Source organism: Musca domestica, unplaced genomic scaffold, assembly GCF_030504385.1.
Source record: "Musca domestica strain aabys unplaced genomic scaffold, Musca_domestica.polishedcontigs.V.1.1 21, whole genome shotgun sequence".
NCBI classification, from domain to species: Eukaryota; Metazoa; Arthropoda; class Insecta; order Diptera; family Muscidae; genus Musca; species Musca domestica.
Window position 1 is genome coordinate 5,733,175 of NW_026712258.1, and position 26,180 is coordinate 5,759,354.

Below are 26,180 nucleotides of genomic sequence, written 5' to 3' on the forward strand. Positions count from 1 at the left end.
CGAGAGCATCTTTTATGTCCTCTATGGGTGTAGAACTATGAAGCCCTTTAATGACGACGACTAGTTCTTTTGAGCTCTTGATCTGATAGGCGTAATAATTCTTCTTCTCAGAATCCAGAGCACGATCTAGGTCCTTATAATGCGACTCAGTATAAGTTTGTATTTTCGTCTCTTGGAGATTTCCTCTCTTAAGAGATACCACGTGAAAATTAGGTTTACCCAATATTTGGGAGAGTTTGTTCACAAGATTGTTTGTAGTTTCTTCGCGAAGATATAGTGGGGGAGGTTTTTGGGATCTAACCGGTTGTATCATTTCATCAGCCTCGTTTTTCGAGCTGAGAATTGAGAATCTGTTGTTGCGGTCATTGTTTATAGACTTTTGGGTTTTAGCTTTTGGTTCCTTGGTTGGAGTTCTAGAACTAGCCTTTCGCTTTGTTACTAAGACATATCGGTCCATGCCTGGAGGAAATTTGTTTTGCTTCTTGTTTTTTTTCAAGAGACGCATGCTTACTTGAAGCGATAGTTTCTTGACGTGCAATCGCATCGTGTGATAATATATTGTAATATTGAAAAATAAAAATATCTCTTTCACTGATAGGCTAAAAAGTTTTGACCCGCCCTCGTACTGAGATGACACAATTTACTGTAGCGGGAATTAAAACAAGCTACTTTTAAGAAAACCCGAAATAGATTAATAAAAAAGTATGTCGCAACTCTGTTTTCTAATTTGATCAATTGAAACCAGAACAATTCCAATTACACTAATATGCATAAAACACACAACACAAAATACTAACAAGTATGGTCGTAAGAAATATACTTATCTATGACTATACTAATTTTGGCACACACATTAGTTTAAAGACTGGGGGTTAACGCAATTATATCAGATACAATATTTAATCTTTGAATTCATTACAGCCACACTGTTACTACAACCTTTATAGAATAACAATGCATATTTTCCATTCCAGGACCAGGTCAGTTGAGGTTTATATCTAAACCTACTCACCAACGCGACTATACAGCAAAAGTAGGAGAATCCACTACTGATATTAGATTAAATATCTTATACGAAACTTACAAATTATTCGTATTCCCTGAGCTTTGATCGAAATATAATTTGTATGTTCCAGAACTGGAAAATGCTTACTACGATAAACGATGCTCTATTTATGGTATAGACAAAAATTACGAAACTAGTAGATTCTTGCAGGTTCTGGGACAGACTAAATTAATAAAAATATTTTGAATGGATTAAAAAAAAAACAGATTTATTGAAATAGGTGTTCTTGATATATTTTTTTCTAACTTGGCAATGAAGTATTCATAATTTCAAAACTTAAACCGCTGTATATTTTATAGAAATAAATAATGCATTAAAGAGCTTTCTAAATTGCAATGCAAAAATAAAATGGATTAAGAAAATTAGATTTATTTTGTTTTTCTTTTCGTTTCTTCTCTCTTTATAGGTTGGTATCAAATCGGAATTATAAATATACAAATACAAGCAAGTTCTACGAGCATTCTTCCTGACTCTTTCTGACACAACGGGCTACTTTCCTTTTAAATTCCGGATAAGATTCCCTCCATTCCTTTGCAGCGTCTACGTTAGCTGCTGACTCATCATTTGGATCAGCGAGCATTGATATCACTGATATCAAAATTGTCTCAACTGTGTGTACTGGTAACCAACGTTCGGAAGCTTTTTCATATCCCCACTTATCATCTCCAGGTTCATGAAGAATTGAAATGCAAACATCACCATTTTTCTCGATATTTGGATGCCAAATTTCTGTGACGAACTTCATGCGAGGTGGGCGCAAGGGATACTCTTTAGGGAAATATAAATGAGCCTTGAAAAATCCGCCTTCGCTGTAAAATAAACCAATCAATTTTTATTATAGTATACAATTAACGGCCGCATATCTGCAGTATGACTAGGAATTTATTGACTAATAAGGGAAAGAGTATCATATTTTGGAGTACTTACTAAAGTGTATCCGGAGGTCCGATAATAAGCACCTCCCACCTGAATATATCATTTTCATCGATCAATCCAGCTGAAAATCCTTCAACAGGATTTTTGTTCAATTCTACAAATAAAATATTTATGAGAATACAAAAAAATTAATAAATCAAAAAGAATATAAAAATAAAATAAAATTATGTAATTACTAGCTTGTTTAATGCATATTTTTAACAAAATCCTACAAATTCAATTGGATTGTTATTATAGATATTTTTAAGGATCGAATAACCTTTTTCAGCCACGTAGCTACAAATAAACTTTTAAGATACAGCTATAGCACATCTAAAAATTCAATGTCGACAGTAACGACACAAATCAATAAGTTGTATTCGAATGGGCTGTAATTTTGAATTAAAAATTAAGAACTGTGAGAACACCATCCCGCAATGTATTTAGTTTTATTCACCTTAGATTTCAGATCACTATTATACCCTACCTCCTGTTCCTGTTTAAAAGATGTTCACTATTGGGTTCAAATCCAATATAATATTTTTTAGTTTATTTTGAAAGTTTTAAAAGCATTTTCCTATAAAATTAGTTTTTATGACGCGTTAATTTGTTATAGGATATAACCTTGTCAGCATATTTTCAATAAAGGCCCTCTATTTTTCAGCGATACCTAAAACTCGGCAATACAAGTTAAATACATGTATTTATATGATTTTTACAGAAATACGTCGAGCTTACGATATGAAAAAAAATTAATATTTTATTGTCTACGAACGGTTTTTTTTTTTCTATTTGAATAATTTTATTAATTTGATTCGATTTTTTGGGAACGGAAATTTTGCAGGCGGGTTATATTGAATTGGAGTACCGAATTTTGTGGCGGCGAAACTGAATAGATGATATGATGAGGATAATTACTATTTTAAATAGCTAAAAAAACAAAAGTAAAGTATCATTGTAAAAATTCTAAAAACGATTCTATTGGAAAGCTTGTAAGGACCTTTAAACATTAGCTGTAAAAAATACGCGAACAAGTTGAAGAATTTATTTTTTTTCTTTTTTGTCAGTTTTTTTTATTATGTACGACATTTTTTTCAATTTGATTTATATTGAATTCTAATTTTTTGTGAACAAATAAAGTATTATTTTTACCAATTTCGATGGCCTCGACCACATTTTTCAATCGATTTGGCTAAAAACGTGTATTTAGGCTACTTTGGAGTAGAGAACCATCTTACGGAAAATTGTCAATATATGTAATTTTTTTGGCATTGTAACCACATAACAGTACCTCCCAGGATAGTGATATTTACCGATTGGCGGATAAGCGGACATACAAAAACATACACGTTATGTGGTGTTATGGTAATAGATGTAAAAGAGTAATTAACTATGTATTCTCAAGTCATTCTGCCTTAATTATGAGGGGGACAAAACTAAATTAAAGCCTATAGCTGAAAAATAGGATTAAGTTTTTTAATCAACATTTTTCATTAAAATTCTTGCCATGGGTATTTGCCATGGCTAAGCATACATGTAGAGGAACAGGCGATCAGGTGTGCTCTTCGACTTAGAGAACTAAACGAATGGCGCAGTCAATTTTTTTTTCAATTCTGCGATTTTAAGACGTGTAAGGAATGTGGGAGTGGTAACCAACACAAGTGACTGAGCGGTTGAGCTTTGACCCACCTGACATACACATACCTAACAGGGACGCCTGGTCTCGTAACAGCCCACCTTTCCGCGGAATAGCTATTTATACCGACGGCTCAAATATGGAATGTGGAACATGAGCTGGTGTCTTCTGTGATACCCTTAATGTTCGTGAATCCTACAAACTTGGAAACGACTGTAGCGTATTCCAGGCGGAAATCTTAGCGGTCAAAAAAGCCACAGCCACTATCAAGAGGGATAGTGAGGTTAGCGGTCCGGTGACGATATACGTCGATAGTCAGGCGGCACTGAAGGCCTTAAATTCCTACACCATTAAGTCTAGGGTTGTTTTGAACTGCAGAAGAGCCTTGGAAAACACTTGGTTGTCCATAAAGCTCTGTTGGGTTCCTGGTCATTATAATATTCCAGGCAACGAGACTGCAGACGAATTGGTCAGGCTAGGATCCGAATCATTGAAGTAGAGAACTCGGTTAAACCACCACTGAGCCACTTCCTACAGGTTATTCACAGACACTACTCTGAGAGAATCCAACAAAAATGGCTGGACGAAAGGGGTTCTACCATCTCCAAAAAAATCTGGCCCATACTCCCCGAGAAGAGAACAAAGTCGCTACTGTCCTTGTCGAAACCTGATTTAAAACTTGTGGTGGGTATCATCACAGGTCACTGTAAGGTAAGGGCAATAGCCTCGAAATGGGATAGCGATGATATTGACTACTGTAGGATCTGTCAAGATAAAGAAGAAATTGAGGCAGTCGAACACTTGCTCTGCCACTGCCCAGCACTTATTAACATGAGACACAGAAGAAGAAGTGGCTAAAGACGAGCCGTAGATCACACTCTATAATTCTATCTTCAGTCTCTTCTATCTCCCTTTCCTTTTTTTTACTATTCTTACTACGATGAACACAATGGACCAGTAGGTCTCCGAGTGGAGTGGTTACCAAACGGCAACCGCGCGTCCTTTAACCTGATCTCATTGTCATTGTTTATAATAAAAATTATGCCACTTTATGAGCCAGATCTGTAAATTATTATGTTTAAACAAGTAAAAAAGCTGTAAGTTCGGCCGGGCCGAACTTTTAGTACCCTCCACCATTTGGTACAAATTTGGCAATTTCCAAAAAAATAAAATAAATAAATAAATAAAATAAAAAAAAAATCCTTTAAAAATTCTGTTAAAATCTTAAAAATACCGAATGTCTATACGACGACGTATACCTGCATAGGCAACTTTTGTCATAAGTTATTACAACATTTAAATGCGAAACTTGAAGAAAAATTTGTTTATAATGTAGCTAAAATCATCAAAATACCGAATATAGGGGGTACCGTTATATGGGGGCTATACGAAGACGTGGACCTGCACAGACAATTTTCTGGCATGGGCTGAAGTATCCATTACGAACTTCAAATGCGAAATTGAAAACAATCCCGGTAAATAATGTCGCTAAAATCATCAAAATACCGAATATCGGGGGGTACGGTATATGGGGGCTATACGAAGACGTGGACCTACATGGCCCATTTTCTGTTTTCTGCTGCAGTATCTATTACGAAATTCAAATACCAAATATGGAACGGTTCCGTTAAATAATGTCGCTAAAATCATCAAAATACCGAATAGCGGGGGGTACCGTTATATGGGGGCTATACGAAGAAGTGGACCTGCACAGATATTTTCTGTCTTAGGCTGTAGTATCCATTACGAACTTCAAATGCCAAATTTGAAACAATTCCGGTGAATAATGTCGCTAAAATCATCAAAATACCGAATATCGAGAGGTACCGTTATATGGGGGCTATATGAAAACTTGGACCTACATGACCCATTTACGAACTTAACCTGCCTACTGGCAAAATATGTGTGCAAAATTTTAGCCTTCTATCTCAATTTTATCGAAAGATAGCGTGATTACAACAGACAGACAGACGGACATGGCTAAATCGTCTTAGAATTTTACGCTGATCAAGAATATATATACTTTGTTGGGTCTGACGTGAGTATTTCGAGGAGTTACAAACGGAATGACAAAATTAATATACCCTCCATAGTATGGTGGAGGGTATAAAAATAAGCATAAAAGACCATAACCCGGACCAGCAACGTGGACCGGTCCAGCTAGTATATAAATATATTCATCTTATTGTGGTTTATGACATTGCTAAATAAGAATGGTTGCAAAACTTCAAAGAAACTAGGAAAATACAACTCTGCACCGCAGTATTATAGTGTCAAATAAACTATTGAACATACAACAATAGGTTTTGTATATATTACATTTTTTTTTCACAAAATTACGATATTGGGGAATCCCATGGTAGAAAAATACAGGTAACAACAAGTGTTGTTGTACAACAATCGCACCAACAACCACATACAAATTTGTTTTTGTACGTAATACAAGCGTTAGTTATATGTCCAAAAATGTACACAAAACTAATTTTTTAATAAATTATTTTAATTATTTGGTTAATTGCTTGGCTTAAGGTTATTAAAAAAATATTTGTTTTTATTTTTGAATTTTTCCTTTTTTATTCATCCAATATTTCGATTTCCTCCGGAAATCATCTTCAGGGATATTTTTAAAGTAAAAGCTCGTCTATTGAGTTTAAATGTCACTATCAAACTAATATTTAAACTCAATAGACGAGCTTTTACTTTAAAAATATCCCTGAAGATGGTTTCTGGAGGAAATAAAAAAAGAAAAATTCAAAAATAAAAAGATAGATTTTTTTTAATGACCTTAAGCCTAGCAATTAGCCAAATAAGTAAAATAAATATAACATGTCAACAATATACAACAACAACAAAATATTTTAATTTCAAAGATATACATTTTTGGAATTTGGACTATTAAATTTTAAAGTGGAGAAGAATATCTCAATTATTTAGTTTGAATGCTTTCATACCATTCCCCTGAATGTACAGTTGTTAGCTGTATGTCCTAATCTTTCAACACTTCTAGCAATCGCTAGAAAATCGTGAAAAAAGCAACATCCCTTTCAAATTGAAAGCAAACTGCATACACACATAAAGTATTCCACATTTTGTAATTTCAGGAAACATGAAATGTACGACTATGCTGCTTAATGGGGTGCACTCCTTTTTAACCGCGAAAAACGTTTTCGTACCATCGCAGTTGGCGTTTTGTTAAGTACAATGGCGATTTTTTTATTATTATAAGCCAAAAAATGTTCACATTGCCCTGCAGACAAATTTTATATTTAACAAGTAAGCAAAGGCTATAGTCGTGCGGGGCCGACCATGTGATACCCTACAACAGTACAATATATAAAAAGCTTTATCGCATTTGAAATTATGTCAAAGAGCACTGCCCAGATATTAACCTTAGCATTTTGACCAGGGACATTTGCCCAATATTTACGCACTCTGTCGTGCTGTTGGTTATAGTGGTCCATTTTACAGCTTAATATAATCCAATGGTCATCCAAAATGCTAGAATTCTTCCCTGTCCTTAACTTTCTTCGAAGGCGTGTTGATTGGCTTCAATTGTGTGATCAGGAAATTTGTTCTGTTTTTGGTTCATTTGAACCCCTAAATATTTTGCGATCATCTCCAAAAGCAAGTTGCCCCTCTGTGTTTCCAAATTTAGACTCATATATATGATTTGCTTGGCTACAATATTTGGATACTTGTGTATTTCGGATATCATCTGTAAGTAATGTTGGTATTCTTTCACACAAAATTAGTGGTCCATTCTTCCCGCTGTCCCAAAACCCTAAGTTCATACGAGACTTCGTGTCCTTTAGTTTCTATTTGTACCTTTATAACGGCTGCAAAATCAGGGACATTTTTAGTTGTTGGTCCATTTCAATCCCTAAATATATTGCGGACATCTTTGAAGACAATAGGCCTAGCCCTTCCGAGCTTAACCCTTCCCTTGTGAAAATTTTCGTGAGGATCAGACGATAATTTCAATCTGTATATAATAATCCCAACCTGTGTTGTAAACTGAAAAAAATATCCAAAATGTATACTTCAATATTATAAGTCAAATTGAAAAAATCGCATGCGATAAAAAAATATGAAAAAATAAAAAAAATGTCACAAAATACTACAAAATCTATATTAACATCACAACTGGCATTTTTTATGCAATTTTTTTATGCCAAGAGGGCATTCTGATTTGGCAAAATTTGTCAAAATCGGTCCGGCCATTCTTGAGATATAAGCATTCTAGCTAACATCCCCTCCTTTTGTATATACTTATTGTATATATTTCGCAATATATATCCGAAATATTTACTATTGACATCTACGAAACGGTCAGAATCTATTTGTGATTTCGTCGGGATTAAAAATATTCGCGGTTCAATGGAAAATTTGACTTTTATTTAACAGAAATATTATGGTCTATTTCACCCACTAAATATTACCCGATGATCATCAAAATTGGAAGACTTCTAGCCACCCCTAAGCTCAAGCTCCATGCTAACTTCTGCTTCGATTGGTCCATAATTGCGACCTGTAGAGCAGCTACACAATCAAGAAATTTTTCAGTTTTTGGTCCATTTCAACCCCTAGATATTATGCGATCATCCTAGATATTATGCGATCATCACCAAAAGAAATAGGGTTCTATTCTGGCCCTATCCCCACCTTCATTCTAAATTTCGTGAGGATCGGGCCATAATTGCGACCTGTAGAGTGATTACAAATTAACATGGACAGACGGACAGACGGACGGACGGACATACATGGCTAGATCGACTCAGCTCGGCGAGATAGGAAGATCCATATATACTTTCCTATGTGGGGAATCAATATTTCGAGGTGTTACATAATTTTTGGCCCAATCAAACTTATAATACCCCCAACACATAGTGTTGTAGGGTATAAAAATGGTATACCTATTGTATATCAAGAATTGGTATTAAACCACAAAACGTCATATTGAGCTTGACACTAACATTAATATAGAGTCAAATCAGCTGGGACTTGCTGCTACCTGTAATAATTATACCATGGGGAAAACCCATGGAATATTGGGGCCAAATTAAAACAAGCCTTGCCAGTTTATAAATATATTAATTGTTTGTGGTCTATAACCGCTTTTCTTTTTTCGGTACCAATTGTTTTTGGAAGCTGCTGGGTACATCGCCTTTATATTATGGCCAAACAAAAAATAAGCCTTGCCAATGCACAATATAACAAGTGGATATGTTCATGAACGACGCTCTCCGCTCGTATTAATCTACCGTGGTAGAATAAATACAGAATAATATTGCGAAAATATTCTGGAGGGTGTATTAAAGCCTTGGGAACGCAAACATTTTAGCCGCAGACCCTGGACATTCCAACAGGACTCAGCACCATCGCAATCAACCACGCCACCCAAGAATAGTTACAAAATGAGGTTCCTGGCTTCATTTCCAACGTACAATAGCCACCAAAATCTCCGTATGCCAATCCGTTGGACTATTGTGTCTGGAGTATTTAGAAAAGCAAGATCGGCACTAAAAAATACCAAAGTGTCGATCACAAGCAAGCGCTTTGCCGGGAATGGGCCAAAATACCGCAGAACAACATTTGGGCATTGGCCGTTTGAAGGCCATAATTCGTGCAGAAGGTGACCAATTCGAAAAACTCTAAACTTATTCTAAAATTTGATGCTATTTTCGACATTTTTTGCTTTCATTCAATAAAATTAAAAAAATGTAAAAATTATGGCGTTCGACTTTATTGCAGTTTTTTATATCACCCTGTAAATACATGTTTTACTTGTATGCGGTGTACGTCGAGTTTCAGATAACGATGACAAACATTCACATTTTTATGTCACTCATTTCTGTTGAAAATGTTTAACTTTGAAAATTTGTGCGCCCGACATATTTCGGTAGCATTAATATAAATACATGTCTTTTACTTGTATGGTGAAAAATGTCGACCGAATACGTCTAATTTTAGGTAACGCTGTAACAATTTCAATATTTTGTGTGTGTGTTGAAAATAGAAATGATTAATACAAAAAAATAATCTTTGTAATGCGTAAATACTGTTATGTCCCAGAACTGCAAGAATATGAAACTTTTTACAGCGATAACCGATTTTCCATTTATGATATCGGAGAAAATTGTAAAACTAGTAGATTCTTGCAGGTTCTGGAACAGAGCATACACCAATTGAATGTATTTTAAAAATCAACAATTTTTGCAACTTTATTACTTGGTAGACTTTAATATATGGACCTGGCGTGTTTGAGTAATACGGAAGTACAGAACATTTACCATAGTGGGAAAGTTGAATATTTGTGTGCGCTAAGTCGAGTTTTAGAAAACGCTGCTATATAGACCTCATAAAGACGTACCATTTAGTATTCGGCATTTCAAAGTGGTTTCGAATTTCCAACTAAATATACTGTAAAATTGAGCATATTAAGTGAATATTTGGATACTCAAAAACATTTACAAAAATTGTAAAATATCAAAAACAGTAAAGGAGGTAATCCTTTAAGTGTTGTACTTCTTTCTTAAGTGTTGTACTTCTTTTCCGGGCCCAACCAGAAGTGAGTCAGAATTAAAATTCCGACATTTCAGAATAGTGTAAGAGAGAGTCATTGACATAACCCTCTTCAATAGTCATCCGACTCTGCTATGAGCAATTGGAAGGTACCTGAACAGTTCTCTTTCTCAGACTACAAGATGCAATTCTTCCAGGTGGCTAAATGAAGATCAAATAGTACAATAGGCAGTTTACAGCGAGATGATGGTCCATGGACTAACTCTGGTCTAAAGATACTCAACCCCCTATCGGGCATCCACTACCCCAATTGTAACAATATAGGTAGTAGTGAGCAACCACAAACACAATCCTTATATTGTACAGCGGTAGAAAAGAGACTTATAGGAGGGATAACAAACAACTCCAAAATTGTATGGGCGATCAACACCTTTTAACCCCCTCCTGATCCTTATAGAGTTATACCAGCAATGTTGCAAAATGCGTCTGAATCAGTGTTGGCTATTTTGCAGGAGATTTTCAGGTCTGTCTTATGTTGTTCTTCATACCCAGTCTGTGGAAAGAAGTAACATTATTCCCAAAGCCGGGAAATCAATGTGTGAATAGATTTCCCAGATACTACAGACAGATTAGTCTCTCTTCCTTTTTTATAAAGACCTTGAAAAGGTTACTGGAACATGAAATTCGTTCAAATTTTAATGTAAATATAACAAGTACATCGCAGCACGCCTATGTCAATCTGCAAGTGAATACTACGATGAAAAACTATTTGTATGAATGGCATTTACAGCGTTTCTCATCGTGTCATATTGTCTGGTTGACAAATTCATGCACACATATAGTCAAAGCTTTCTCCATAGAGATACATACCATTTGGTATAGACTACGGTCAAAGCGGAATATTATAATATTATTCAAAAGTTCCTGATCCTGATTAAATAGATTGATATGTCGCAGTGGTCTTACCTGTTCTGTCTTATGGCTGCCTCGTCTGGTGGCATGCGATTAATTCCAGGGCATACATGTCCAAAAGAGGAGAAGACTGATCTAAGAATCGTGGTGGGTTGACACAATTAAAAAACATGTATTCATATAAGAGCTACCAAAATATGTCGGGCATACAAAATTTTAAAAAAACATTTTCAACATTGACAATAGAACTTTTTTCTTTGTTTGAAAATAGAAACGAATTATATAAAAATGTGAATGTTTATAATTAAATAAAATTTTTACGTTAATGGGGGGGAGGGGCTGTTTATAATGCAAGCCACACACGATACAACTGGTTGTACAACTTGGAGAGGTTGTATTCAAGATTGTATCGTCGGTGGCCTGGTTGCAAAAAAATCAACATTTTTTTGATATTTAGTATGTTGTACCAACCGATTGTAACGTTTGTGGACATGTCGCATACAATTCCATCTTGTGGTGTTTATGTATAAAATGGAATTTCAATTTATAAAATGGAATTTCAAATATTAATAATAAATAAAAGCTATTGAATCAATTATAGAGCATGAATTTTTTCCCGGTGTCATCTCAACTCAAATAAACTCTACGTAAAGTGAAGTTGTACAAAGAGGGTGTACACATCAGTTGTGTCGTTTGTGACCGAAATACACAATTTGAGTACTCTCCAAGTTGTACAACCGGTTGCATCGTGTGTAGCTTGCATAATATGGACCTAGCGTATACAAAACATTATACCATAGTGGGAAGTCAAATATTTGTGTATCCTGCCTCGAATTTTTTTGTCACAGTTAATATACACATAGTGTATATGACACATAGTGTCACGACCGTGGCCGTTTTTTTTTTTTTTTGTTGAGATGAAAATAGAAAGATAGAAAAATGTGTGTTTGTAATTGAATTACATTTTTCGTTAATTGGTGGTAGGTTTAAAATTATGGACCTAGCGAATACAAAACATTATACCATAGTGGGAAGTTGAATATTTGTATACCCTACCTCGAATTTTAGGTCCTTTTTGTCACAGTTAATATGAGCTTGCGACACATAGTGTCACGAACCATCTACATGAGGAGGCAAAAGTCCCAACCATCATATGGTGGATACAACTTCCCCACCCAGGTGTCTCAGAAGGGACATACACGATCTAGAGAGGGAGGTCCAACACAATAAGAGAGAACCTCTAGATCAAGAAGCCTATCAGGCAAGTCTGAGTGACATTCATACTGATGCAATCGCAGGAAGAATGCCGTCCTTTTATTTCACCCCCATCCATTGCAGCTGATGAAAGTCAGCTGCCTAGACAAACCTGGGTAGTTTTGGCGCAATTGCGTTCAGGATGGTGCCGTAGTCTTCATCCGTTTTGGGCAAAAATAGACAAAGATTTGCGTGACGTTAATTGCACAGCTCGTTAAAGTAGCCGAATTGTAAACCTGGAGCTTGAACCAGATTAGCAGAATAAAAACATCCATATATACTACTGCTACAACAACAACGACCGTTGCCAAACAATCCCACGGCAGCGGGTTCTACGATACCGGATTGACCCGAAACAACAAGATCCCAGTTTCGGCCAGCGGCTGCCAACCCAGTATGTACATGTTTGTGTTTGTTTATTTTTCTGCATTGGGAGCAGCACATCCCAGAATGCTTGCTCCGGATTTTATTGGTCCGTGCCGGGACTGAGAAAAACCCCGAACCTTGGTTCTGCTCGGTTTGTCAGAACGTCATCCACCACAGATCTGCTTCGGTGCGATGTAATGGATGTAGAGATGGGTGCACTTCAAGAACTGTTCCGGACCAAGGCGTTTGCGAGACTACAGCGAGAGGGATTATGTTGCGACTTGCTGCAGTAACGTAGTCCCCAGTGAGTCCACTTCTTCGTCGTCCTCATCAGAGACGTAATCGGAGTTTGGCACTCCACCGCAGTCTCCAGAACAGCAACCAACACCGTAGCACCTAACGCCACATGTTGCTGGTGCAACTCCGGATTGTGCATCATTCTTGCAATTCAATTGCAACGGACTCCTAGCCAAAATAGATGAGATAGTGGAATTTATGAGTCGGAGGAATATTAATATCGCAGCGGTGCAGATAAATAAGCTGAATGATTTTAATGCCCACCATGAGTTGTGGCATTCCGTCCTAGGTAATGGCCAGAGGGGATCAGCGCTGGCAGAGCAGATTGACTACTCCACATTCTGCACGGTTAACGAGGATGTCCCCACCCGAATAAGAGGAGAGTGTCACAGTTCGCCAAACCTAACCATAGTGTCACCCGGTCTGATAAATGACGTGAATTGGCAACCCGTCATTTCTCTTGGCTCAGACCATCTCCCGATAATCGTCTCCATAAGCAGGTCGCCCGATTTCATAACCTCTGAACGCCGCACTTTCCTTAACCATGGGAAAGCTCACTGGCCAGAGTTCAGAGAATTCACCAACCGCCGCTTCAGAGAACTACCCAACCCTTCTGATGTTCGGGTAGCACCTGCTGGTCGAATACCCGAGATAAGATCAAACTTCCCAGCAGAGGCAGCGGATTTGGCAAACGAGCGTGATGATCTCCGTCGTACCAACCCTACTGATCCTAGAATCAGTGATTTGACAGTGGAAGTCAACCGGTTGGTACAGGAGCATAAGAGGAAAAAGTGGCTAGACCATCTGAAGTGCTGCAACATTGGAACCGATATGAGTAAGCTGTGGGTAACGGCTAAGCCGCTCTCGAACCCTGGAAAAGAGGATGATAGGACCTCAGTCACTTTTAACGACGTAACGGTGACTGATCCGAATTGTCGAGCACCCCAAGAGCGATAGGGCGAAGCGAAGACTACTACGTCGTATCAGATCTCTTCCCGCCGAGTAGAACCACCACAGTTTACGATGTACATATCGTTCCCCAAGGTGGGGTGATATCCCCGGAACTGTTTAACCTCTACCTTTCCGGAATTCCTCGCCCTCCAGACGGCATTGAGATCGTAACGTATGCGGATGATTGTACGATCATGGCGTCGGGTCCAGTGGTCGATGACATATGCGAAAGGTTGAACCCCTATCTCACGGAGCTTGCCGCATACTTCCACGCGAGGAATATGAAAATATCCGCCACGAAATCAACGGCCACACTCTTTACCACATGGTCTGCGGAGATGAGAACACAGCCGAATGTTCAGGTCGAGGGGAATCTAATACCGAACACGATGACATATGCGAAAGGCTTCTTCCACGCGAGGAATTTGAAAATATCCGCCACGAAAACAACGGCCACACTCTATACCACATTGTCTGCGGAGATGAGATGAGCTGAATGTTCAGGTCGAGGGGATTCTAATACCGACCACGAACTACCCCAAGATTCTTGGGGTCACGTTCGACAGCATGTTCAAGCCGTCCGCGCAAGCCACAGCTATCTGCGACAAGATGAAAAGTAGGAACAAGGTCCTCAAGGCGCTAGCCGGCAGCACTTGGGGTGCGGACAAAGAAACTTTGTTGACCTCTTATAACTCGATAGGTCGGTCTGTGGTCAGCTATGCGACTCCAGTGTGGTCTGCGAATACTATTGCTACGCAGTGTGAGCATATCCAGACCTGCCAGAACACTGCCCTGAGAACTGCGACAGGGTGCCTTCTCATGACACCAGTAGACCATGTACATGAGGAGGCGAAAGTCCTTCCCTTACGTCAGCATAATCATATGCTTTCGTTGCAGGGTCATCCCAACCATCATGTGGTGGGTAGTTTTGGCGCAATTACGTTCAGGATGGTGTAGTCGTCTCAATTCGTATTGGGCACGAATTGATGAAGATGTGCGTGACGACTGCCCGGCATGCGATACAGGCCCGCACAATACGCTGCACCCCTTTAATTGCACAGCCAAACCTACCCAACTCACTCAAGAAGATCTCTGGCTACAGGGTAGTTTTGGCGCAATTACGTTCAGGATGGTGTAGTCGTATCAATTCGTATTGGGCACGAATTGATGAAGATGTGCGTGACGCCTGCCCGGCGTGCGATACAGGCCCGCACAATACGCTGCACCCCTTTAATTGCACAGCCAAACCTACCCAACTCACTCAAGAAGATCTCTGGCTACAGCCCATTAAATTGTTAATTGTTAATGTTAATTGATTATGAGAGAACTTGGTGAAGTTATGTATAGTAACAAATTAAGGCGCTAAAGACCATTCTAAAGGAAGGGATAATATAGTAGAATCCTTTAATTGGGCTTGCGTATTGATTATGATTGATTGACTTATGATTGATTTAAGGTGCTGGTTGTTGTTCCGCAACATTTTTATTGGATTTTGTTGCTTCTGAAATCATGCTATTTCTAACTACAAGTATTGACATTCCTTAATTTTAATTGTTTTGAATGTCCCATTTAAAGTTGATTGATAATATTATGAAATCGTCCCAAGTTATTTGTCTTGAAAGAACATCATCATGTCAGGAATGACTTTATAGATCCAAAAATGTCTAATAATGTCTTAAGAAGTATGTAGAGTGAATTTTTGACCAAGTATCATGCGATGATTTCTTGTACTGCGAATATGAAAGATATTCCTTATTTTTCTATTTGACTATAACATCTTCCTTCAATAACCTTGAAATATGATATTTTGTTTTCATACTTTCATTAGGAAATGTACGATACAATACCAATACCATGACTTAATGCGTCAGCTGTTATATGCTAATTTAGGATCATAGTGTGTGAGCAAGAAATCTGTCGACAGACAATTTTTGAATATAACAAATGCAATCTTACACTCATATGTCCATTTGGAAAAGCCTTAGTTCTTTTAAAGGTCGTCAGGGGGGCATTTTCATATTAGGAACATATTGCTCATAATGATTAATTGAGCCTAATAAAAATCTTACCTAGGATATGTATTCTGTATGAACTACTTAGTTATTTTCTGAATCTGGACGAATTCCTATTTTGACAATTATTTGTCCCTAATTAAAACTTTTTAAATCTTCTATATATATAAATGTAAGTTGTGTTAGTTACTACGCTTATAACTTAAGAACCGCTGGATTAATTTTAACGATTCACACAAATTCGGAGTTGTCTACTCTCCGAAAAGGATAATATCCAAAAAAAATCGCGTAAAAATGTGATATATTAACATTTTCATTTTGACTTTTCAAATGTACAATAGTAATGTTTTATTTTGCATGATTTTTTTCCATTTTGACTTACTTTTTTCTAATGTACATTTGTAGTGTTTTTTTATATTTTATTTTTGAATTCGAATATTTATACCAATTTATTTAATTGACTTGATTTCTTGAGAACTGAAATTGATGGCGGGTTACATGGAAGTGTAGTAGCGAATTATGTGGTGGCGAAACGGAATAGATGATATCGAAATAATTTAACGCGGTCACACCAAAGTTAAAAGATAATTACTTTTTCTAAATCGCTGAAAAATCATGAAAAAGAGATCTCATTGCAAAAATCAAAAAAACATTTTCAATGGAATCGAATTTTAAAGTAATAGTACATTCTATTGACAAACTTTGTAAGGAAGGATCTTAAAACATTTGCTGTAAAAAATCAGCGAAAAAGTTGAAGACTTTTTCAATTTGTTATTCTTTTTTTTTGTCAATTTTTTTTTTTTTCAATTTGTATTATCATATTGAATTCAGTGGATTTTTTGTGAACAAAATAAAGAATAATTTTTCACTAAAAAAATTAAATAAGTGCGAAATAGGATGTTAACTGACATCTACCTTTCAACTCCAGGGCCTACATCGTGGGTTAGCTGAAAGATGCGAACACATTTAAACAAACAAAAATGACCGAAAAAGCTTAATGGGGCTCATTTCAAAGCGTGACAATGATCCGTCCAATGAGAGCTCAAAATGCAAAATTCTTTGGGAGAATAATAAGTAATATACCAATATTGAAATAAAAGGTGCAAAATAGTAGAGCGAATGGGACTTTTAGTAAGAAAAGGTTTTATATCCTTCCAGAAATTCTTCCCAAACATTCAAAATACCTAAAATCACTTTTGCAGGTCTTTATATCGATCATAACTCATGGATAAGGGAACAACCCGATTTCATATTTATATAACCATCTATGATTTAAGTTATTTTTGGGGTCTTGGCCGGCCACTTTTTTCATTTTTTGGCCCTTATTTGACATTTTTGTTTCTAAGGGGGTAGATAACCTCTTCGCATAAAATTTGAAATTTTCAGAGTAGGGCCCATATTGGTATTGACCAAATTCATCAATTGATTTGGCTAAAAAATTTTATTTATGCCACCCTGGGGTAGGGAACCATCATACAGATAATTGCCACATAGGAATTTATTTAAGTAAAGTCCCCACATTGGAGTATCCCCAAGTCCACTTTCACATCTAATGTGTGGTCAGAAAAGAAAATTTTGTATTCTATTGAATTTTTAACCCCCAAGAGAATATTGGTTGGGAACGTAGATTTGGGATGTGCATCCATATGAAATAAATTGTGGAAACATGAAGAAATTACAAATATAAGAAAGTAGCACGGGACCGAACATTTGTTTAATCATCCTATGATGAAAATATGGACTTTAAGGGGTCTCCAACTTACAATTTAAATGGCAAATAAAATTAATTCCCATCTTATCATTCTGCCCTCAATTATGAGGTGGATAAAACTATTTTTACTTATTTAAATCACGCGAAATGCTATGACATGCTATATTGTTCTGCTATATTTTTGATTTGGCCTCTATTTGTCATCTTGGATTATAAGGGGTAGAAGAAAGTTTTCAATGTAGGTCGATGTTTCGGAGTAGTGCCCATATAAAGAAGGTACCTCCTAATTTAACCAAATTTCAAAGAATTTGGCTAATAATGCGTATTAGGGGGGTGAAAATCTTACACTAAAATTTCAACATATCTACAAATTTTAGAATTTTTATCCATGTTATAATACCCTCTCAAGTCCACCTTTTGGCGGACAAACAGACTGACATGGTTAGGGGGACTTATGAGGACTCTAATGCACAATCTAAGTTGCTAATGGGTTTAAAAAAGTAATTAACTTTGGTTATTCTTAAATCATTCAGCCCTCAATTATGTAGTATACAAAATACAGCAAATTCCAAATTACTGCTCATTTGACTGGAAGATTTTGCTACGATTTTTACCATATTAAAAATTAATTTGATCCCTTATATGGCGATAAGATTGATATATACTTTTTAATAGATTTGTATAGCACATCCACACAGTTGAAGCCCACGGTTTAAATATTGAAGCCCACTGGTTAAAAATGGGTACAGGTATTTTAAAACACTTTAGATCGACCTGTACGTGAACACTTATATCAGTCATATCTGTGAATAATTATGCTTGGGAATATATGCATAATAGACAAAAACTACGGGCCGGCAACGCGGACCGGGCCAGCTAGTTTAAATTAAATTGTTAATTCTTTTACCCAATTTTCTCTCATTTGGATTAATCTCCAATTGAGACTTCTGTTAAAATTTACCATTTCCGTAATTGGTGGTATCTGTTTGGGGTGATCCAGATTTTCCGATTAGTTTCCAAGTTAACTCAAAATTTATAATAATGACGGCTGCATCTGCTTGTAATTGTACTTGTTTTGAATTAATACATACTGTGGCATATTTTCATAATTCTTTGAATTGGGCTTGATTTTTTAAAAGTTTGTATTAAGTTTCGTTTTGTGTTGGAATTCTGATGACTCACATTTTTCTTCTTTGCATTTTGATTATAGTTGTTTAATATTAAACACAGGAACTGGTCTGTCCGGTTGAAAAGTTTTAAGTTGCAGAACTAGCGTAATCTTTAAAATTTTAAGTTTCCATCTCCAAATATATTTGTATTAAATTCTATTTCTGTTCTGCCAAACAAGATGCTTCAGTGTTCCTAACAAAATACATGAAATGTTCATGAATATGTATGGACATTTTTCTCCACAAGCTCCTCCAGTCCTACTTTTCCTACATCGTTCAGTACACTGGCTTCCCTTCCGAAGATCAAAAACGAATCAAATAAAAAATCACTGTCAGGCTCATAGTTAAAATCTGTCATAGAATTTGTGAAAGATTCGATTTTGTCGTTGATGATTCTCCACTTGCTTATTTGTTAATTTTAGCTGTCATGATGGTCTTGCTGCTGTGCAAGTATTTTCACAATGTTTGCTCGTTCCGACATGTTTATATTGCTCAAGTATCTGTATGTTTTCAGCCGTTTGATACTGCAAGTTGTTAATTGTTGTTGTTGTAGCAGCTCATACATCTGTGTTCGTTCGGTTTCCATTTTCTGACTCCATTCAATCAGGTTCTGCCTCTAAGTCCAGTCTCAAAAAGGATGCAACCTGAATGGGTTGTATCCATAACGAGACTGGAGTTAGGTGAGTAGGCTTGGCTGGGCTGCGTGTCATGTGCTCCTGTGCCACATGCTGGGCAGATGTTCTGCTCGTCATTGTTAATCCGGGCCCAGTAGGAATTTAGGCGGCTGCACCATCCGGATCGTATTTGAGTCAAAACTACTCGGGTTTGTCGGGGCAGCTCTCGTTCTTCAGCTGCGACGGGAGGGGGATAGTCTCCTAGCACAGTATTCACTCTATATCCTTCAATGGCTTCTGACACCGCATTAGAGTGAATACTATTCAGTCCCGCTTGATAGGCCTGTTGATCTAGAGGCTCTCTCTTATACCTCTGTACCTCTCTCTCAAGATCATGAAGGTCTTTCCTAACGTGCATGGGCGGAGGTTGCCTATCCACAAGACGGTGATTCGGATGGCTTTGTTTATAACACCCAAGCAGGTATTGCATTGACAGCATTTTGTTAGGCTGTCGAACCGGTAAGACCTTCGCCTCCTCATGTAGGTTATCGACAGGTGTCATGAGAAGGCACCCTGTTGCTTTTCTAAGGGCGGCATTCTGGCAGGACTGAACATTTTTCCACTGCGTAGCACTGACGTTGGCGGACCACACCGGAGCCGCATAGTTTACCACAGACCGGCCTATCGCGTTGTAAGAGGTCAACAAGGTTTCCTTATCAGCTAACCAAGTACTGCCGGCCAGAGACTTGAGGACCTTGTTCCTACTTCTAATCTTGTCGCAGGTAGCTGTGGTATGCACGGACAACTTAAAGAGGCTATCGAATGTGACCCCTAATACCTTGGGGTAGTTGGTGGTCGGAATAATAGCAACATCGACCTGCACATTCAAGGATAGCCCCATCTCCGCAGTCCATGTGGTGAAAAGTGTGGCCGTCGACTTAGTGGCGGATATCTTCATATTCCTCGCAGTGAAAAAGGCGGTAAGGTAAGCGTTTAACCGATCGCAAATGTCATCAATAATGGGTCCGGACGCCACGAGCATACAATCATCTGCGTACGTTATAATCTCTATGCCGTCTGGAGGGCGTGGAATGTCAGAAAGGTAGAGGTTAAACAGTGCCGGAGATATCACCCCACCTTGGAAACTCTCTACGGATGCTCGACTTCTTGTTTCTGAATTCCACGTACGACTGGCGTCGACACATGTAGTTTACTATCCAACGTTTCAAACTTGGCCGGGGGAGGTGCGCTTAATGTCCTCGAACAATGTGGCATGGTTGACTGTATCAAAGGCTTTTGATAAATCAAGTGCCACCATAAATGTTCTATCGCACGGCCTGTTCTGGTTGAGACCTCTGCTGATATGTGTGGAAATGGCGTGTAAAGCTGTTGTTGTGCTGTGCAATTTTTGGAATCCGTGTTGATGATCGGCTACTGGGAAACACTCTCTTATGCTGGGAGAAGTAAAGCCTCAAGCGTCTTTGCTACTGGTGACAAAAGTGATATCGGCCTGTATGAATCAGATCAGATGTCCGATCGTCCTTTTCCCAGGGTTCGAGAGCGACTTAACCGTTGCCCACAATTTACTCATTCCGGTACTGATGTTGCAATGCTTCGGATGTTCTAACCACTTTTTCCGCTAATGCTCACCTACTAACCTGTATACCTCCAGAGTAAGTTCACTGACTCTGGGGTTATTAGGGTTAGTACGGCCAAGCTCATCTCGCTCGTTTGCTAATCCCGCTGCCTCTGCTGGGAAATTTTGTTTGTTTCAGTTATTCGACCAGCAGGTATATAGCGAGCGGCTGCAGCTTTGATGATGTCCAGGAAACACCTATCTGCTACCTGAACATCAGATGGGTTGGGCAGTTCTCTGAATCGGCGATTGGTATACTCTCTGAATTCTTGCCAATTGGCTTTCCCGTGGTTAAGGAAAGTGCGGCGTTCAGAGTCAATGAAGTCGGGTGGTCTGTTGATGGCGATAATAATGGGGAGGTGGTCTAAGCCTCAAGAAATGACTGATTGCCAAGTTACGTCATTCGTCAAACCTGGGGACACGATGGATATGTCCGGAGAACTGTGGTAGTCTCCTCTTATTCTGGTGGGCGCGTCTTCATTCACTGTGCAAAACGTGGAGCTATCAATTTGCTCAGCCAGCGCCATGCCTCTCTGGTCATTACCTAGGACGGAATGCCATAATTCATGATGGGTATTGAAATCCCCTAGCACCAGACGGTTATTGCCTACCAGTAGTGAACTGATATTAGGCATATAACGTGGGGCACAGCTATTTAACGGCGGAATGTACAGGTTGAGCACCTCTACCTCGGCGGTTCCACACTTGACCGCTACCCCCATACATTCCATGCACGGGTCACTAGAGTCAAGCTCAGGCGAAATAGGTCTGTACGGGACAGAGTGGTGCAATAGGAACGCTAATCCTCCACCTCCACCTCTGGAGCGATCCTTCCTCAGTACGTTGTATCCATCACAACTTTGAAGCCTGCAGGTGGTACTCAGCTTCGTTTCCTGGATCGCTGCGACCCTGATGTTCTTCCGACTCATAAAGCTTACAATTTCGTTAATCTTACCTCGGAGACCATCACAATTAAACTGGAGAAATGATGCATTATCCGGAAAGTGAACAGCAATGTGTGGCGTCAACTGTTGCGTAAATTGCTGTTGAGGAGATTGCGGGGGAGTCTCATATTGCGACGACGATGAGGACGCCGAAGATGAAGACTCACTGGGGTCTACATTGACGCAGCAGGAAGCAATGTAGTCCCTATCGCTGTACTCCTGTATCCGGTTTAAGCCATGCATCCGTTACATCTCACCGAAACCGATCTGTGGTGGATGCGATTAGGACAAACGGAGCAGAACCATGGGTTGGTCTCGATCCCGGCTCGGACCAAGAGAATACGGAGCAAACATTCCGGGTAATGTTGCTCCCACGTCAGAAAAATGGACGAACACGAACATGTATTTGCTGGGTTGGCGGCCCCTGTTCGGAGAAGTGTACCTCCGAGTCTATCCGGTACATAGAACCGGCCGCCGTGGGATTGTGTGTGTTGTTAGCTGAGGATTTCTTAAAAAACCTCCTCCAGTCCTACATCGTTCAGTGCACTTGGTTTTTAATTCGTAATCATGATCGCCAAATTGCTACGTCCTTTCGAACACGTAGAAAATAGGATTATGACAGTTAAGCCGCCAATAATTAGAGAATTTATTAAGATCTGAAGATAATTTGAAGAAAAAAAATTTCAAACCATATTGAAATTTTGTCCGAAGGGACAATTGATAAAATTAAAAAATGCAAGTTCACCATCCCCTGAAGCCACTAATGAACGACGGAAGAAGCTGTATGAATAAAAATCTGGTTTGTATGGGAAAGCAAATAGTTGTTGAATTTGAAGCCATTTTGAAATCTGTATCTATTTTTTACGTGGAATTCAAGAGAGGATGTAAGCCTACATATTCAGATCTAAAAAAAAGATAACTTTTAAGATATAGATAAAGAAATGACTTCCATATGTTGGTTCCGTGAAATTTAAACCGTTCTAAAGCTTGACACATTATTTTAACGATCGTAGCAGGTATGATTTTCTTCAAATAAATTCCCAACTTAAACGTTTATATATTACGGGTAGCTCGAGTAAATATGCATAATGGTCATAAAGTCGGCGCCGCCCGACCTATGTCCTTTCTTTACAGTTTTTATGTTCTCAAAATCAAAATTAGTGCACAAAATGAAGATAATTATGATTTCGATTCTAAAGCTATATGGGGCGTGTGTCTACTATTTTCGAAGAGCAAATTTCCATGCAATAAGACCCTGAAATTCTAATTGCAGAACAAACATTTTAACTAAAATCAGTGAAGTATCGAATTTCAAGAGGTACTGTTTGTCATATGGGGGTGACATGAAATAGTGGATTTATTTTCTGATTTGAAAATGCTTCTAAAAGCATTAAATTACTTAAGATCAGAATGTACCGTTATATGGAGTTTTGCTGCTCTGAAATATATATATACCCTTATCATGAGGTACATGAAAGTAATAACCTTGCGTGTGTGGGAGTATTGTAAAACTTTTCAACAAATTTTTGATGATTAAGTTACAGTCATGTGAAAAATATGATTAGGATCTTAAAATCACTTTCACTGTATCCGAAACTATTCTGATATTTTTGAGGCAGGTGTTAATTTATATTTAGACACTACTAACGGTTCGATGAACATAACCTCGAATCTAACAAAAATATATAACAAAAATATATAATAATCGTAAAAATGTAAAAAAGCAAGCGATTGCAACATTGCTTAGCCAACTATCTTTTTACAAATTTTTGATTTTTACGTTCTATAAAACTTCAAACGCTAAAATTAAAAATAGAACAGAATAGAAGAATAGAACAGAAGGCTACAACAAGTTAAAACCTGTTAGTCGGTTCTGCTGAAAAATGCTTTACCCTCAGCCTTGCCCTATGACTGTTCAAACTGTTGACCTTTAATGGGAGAGGTTCCGAAGGAGGGGGCAATATTGTCCATTACGTATCTGACCTAAGTCTGATATAAATATTACAAGTGCCAGATTTGGACTACATCGTTTTCAAGTTTCGTGAGATTTGTGATGAGTTTTGTAAAATATTGAAATATGCGTAGGGTACCACATATAGCGGAACTAAGTATTTCTTTCATCTAAAACTAATAAAAAAAATATTGGTATTTCAAATATTTCCAATTTTATGGAAATAAATGATAACCAAAATGTCAAACAATTGTGGGGAAGGTGCCAGAAGGAGTTGGCCCATACATTCCATAGAGCGTCACAGAATTGATTCGCAAGTTATGAAGGATATCAATATTGAAAATTGTATATTCAACATCTTCATACCAGACCTTTGGTTAATAAAAATGTTTGGATGTTTGAAATTTAAAGAGAAAAGGGTCCTTATTCCGATTTTCATGAGATTCATGAGATATTATTGACCCTTTATGGAGGAGGTATTTGATGGATTTTTTTGTTAATTTGACCGATATTGATTTTTGATAATAATATTACGAAGTACCATCTCCCTTCGAGATTATGCCAGGCAAACGGACGGACTCCTCTAGCTCGTCTCCAAATGTCCTGGATTGTGTCCAAAGAGATCTAGAGTCTAAACCGTTATTTCATGGTGGCACGTTTTGGCCGAATCAAATGATATTTATCCTCTGTATGAGGGATAAAAATAGAATAAAAACAAGATAAAGAGTATCAGCCATATGGCTACAGAGGGTATATATCATTTGATGCACCGGGCAAACCCAGTCAAAAAACTCACAAAGGAGACGGTCACAAGAATCCTTCGATGTGGAGCGACAAGGGCGTGAAATCTACAGATAGAAGAAATCCATGACCCGACAGAAGAGGAAACGGGTAAGAAGCCGCAATTTTTTGCCAAAACGAAATGCACTACGCATTGATCGATGCCAATAAGGGTTCGGGCATTTTTTTTTTTTTATTTATTTATTTGTACTAACTATGACATGTATACAAAGCCTTTAGACCAAAATTAAAGCGAATATGTTATGCTTAACAATATGATTCAACTGCTGTAAATATAAGTTAAAAAAGTAATTAAAATATGTATACAAATTTTGATTTGAAAACATTTTCTGTTTAAAGCTAAAATAATAAGTTTAGGTGATGAGTGATGAGGGAAGATGCAGATTATGGCACAAGAGCTAAAACCTCTCATCAGTCAAAATAATGATCAAGTCTTTTAGAGAAAGTGCTTGGGGTAATACTTATTTTTTTATTTCAATCGATAAAGCATCGTACAAGCGCGCTATACGAACGTAAAAAGAGTTATTCAAGAGTTGGCGGAGCGTAGGACTTGGCAGCTTATTGCGCCTTGTAGAGGAGCAAAAAATACATTTCATGACCAAAAATAAGGGGCAGTCATTCTTAATAACTTTGAAAAAGCTAAGCAGTAAACGACTATCTAATTAGTCAAACCAAAGAATAGGGAAACGATGTGAAAACTAAAGCATGGACCATGGACCATGGACCTAACCTAACCTATATATATATATATATATATATATATATATATATATATATATATATATATATATATATATATATATATATATATATATATATATATATATATATATATATATATATATATATATATATATATATATATATGTATCGAATTGAAGATGTCAACACTGTTAGAGTTTATTAGTTCAATACGTTTACAGAACTAAAATCAACATATGTTGTTGGTATATATATATATATATATATATATATATATATATATATATATATATATATATATATATATATATATATATATATATATATATATATATATATATATATATATATATATATATATATATATATCAACAACATATGTTGATTTTAGTTCTGTAAACGTATTGAACTAATAAACTCTAACAGTGTTGACATCTTCAATTCGATACGAATTAATAGTTCTTATAAAATACATTTAATGTAATATAGTGACAGTATAAAAAACAATGTTTGCTCACGACATTTACGGTGTTGTACAGAGCTTTTTTTTAACTTTATGACGGAGCACGGTATATCCGTTATTAGGCAGTTAACCAATGATTATTTTAAGATTACCATATAATGTATGTGCACCACAATTCAGCTTTTTCACGGTGTGAGCGTTGCTGTCGCAATAATATGGCAAATCACTATCATACGAAAATCAATAGTAATCTGCTAC

At 37.3% G+C, this 26,180-nt stretch overlaps 1 protein-coding gene across 2 annotated transcripts in view; it reads right to left on the reverse strand.

Moving 5' to 3' along the window:
* Window positions 1–1,415: 1,415 nt before the first annotated feature.
* The window catches only part of LOC101900819 (ubiquitin-conjugating enzyme E2 G1), a 54,136-nt gene continuing 29,371 nt past the window's right edge, over window positions 1,416–26,180 (reverse strand). For both annotated transcript variants that reach the window (XM_059122850.1, XM_059122849.1), the window contains exons 2-3: window positions 1,994–2,096; window positions 1,416–1,875 (exon numbers count right to left, since the gene is read on the reverse strand). In XM_059122850.1, coding sequence (XP_058978833.1) covers window positions 1,518–1,875; window positions 1,994–2,096 — 461 coding nt within the window. In that variant the 3' untranslated portion in view covers window positions 1,416–1,517. The remainder of the gene's footprint in view (window positions 1,876–1,993; window positions 2,097–26,180) is intronic.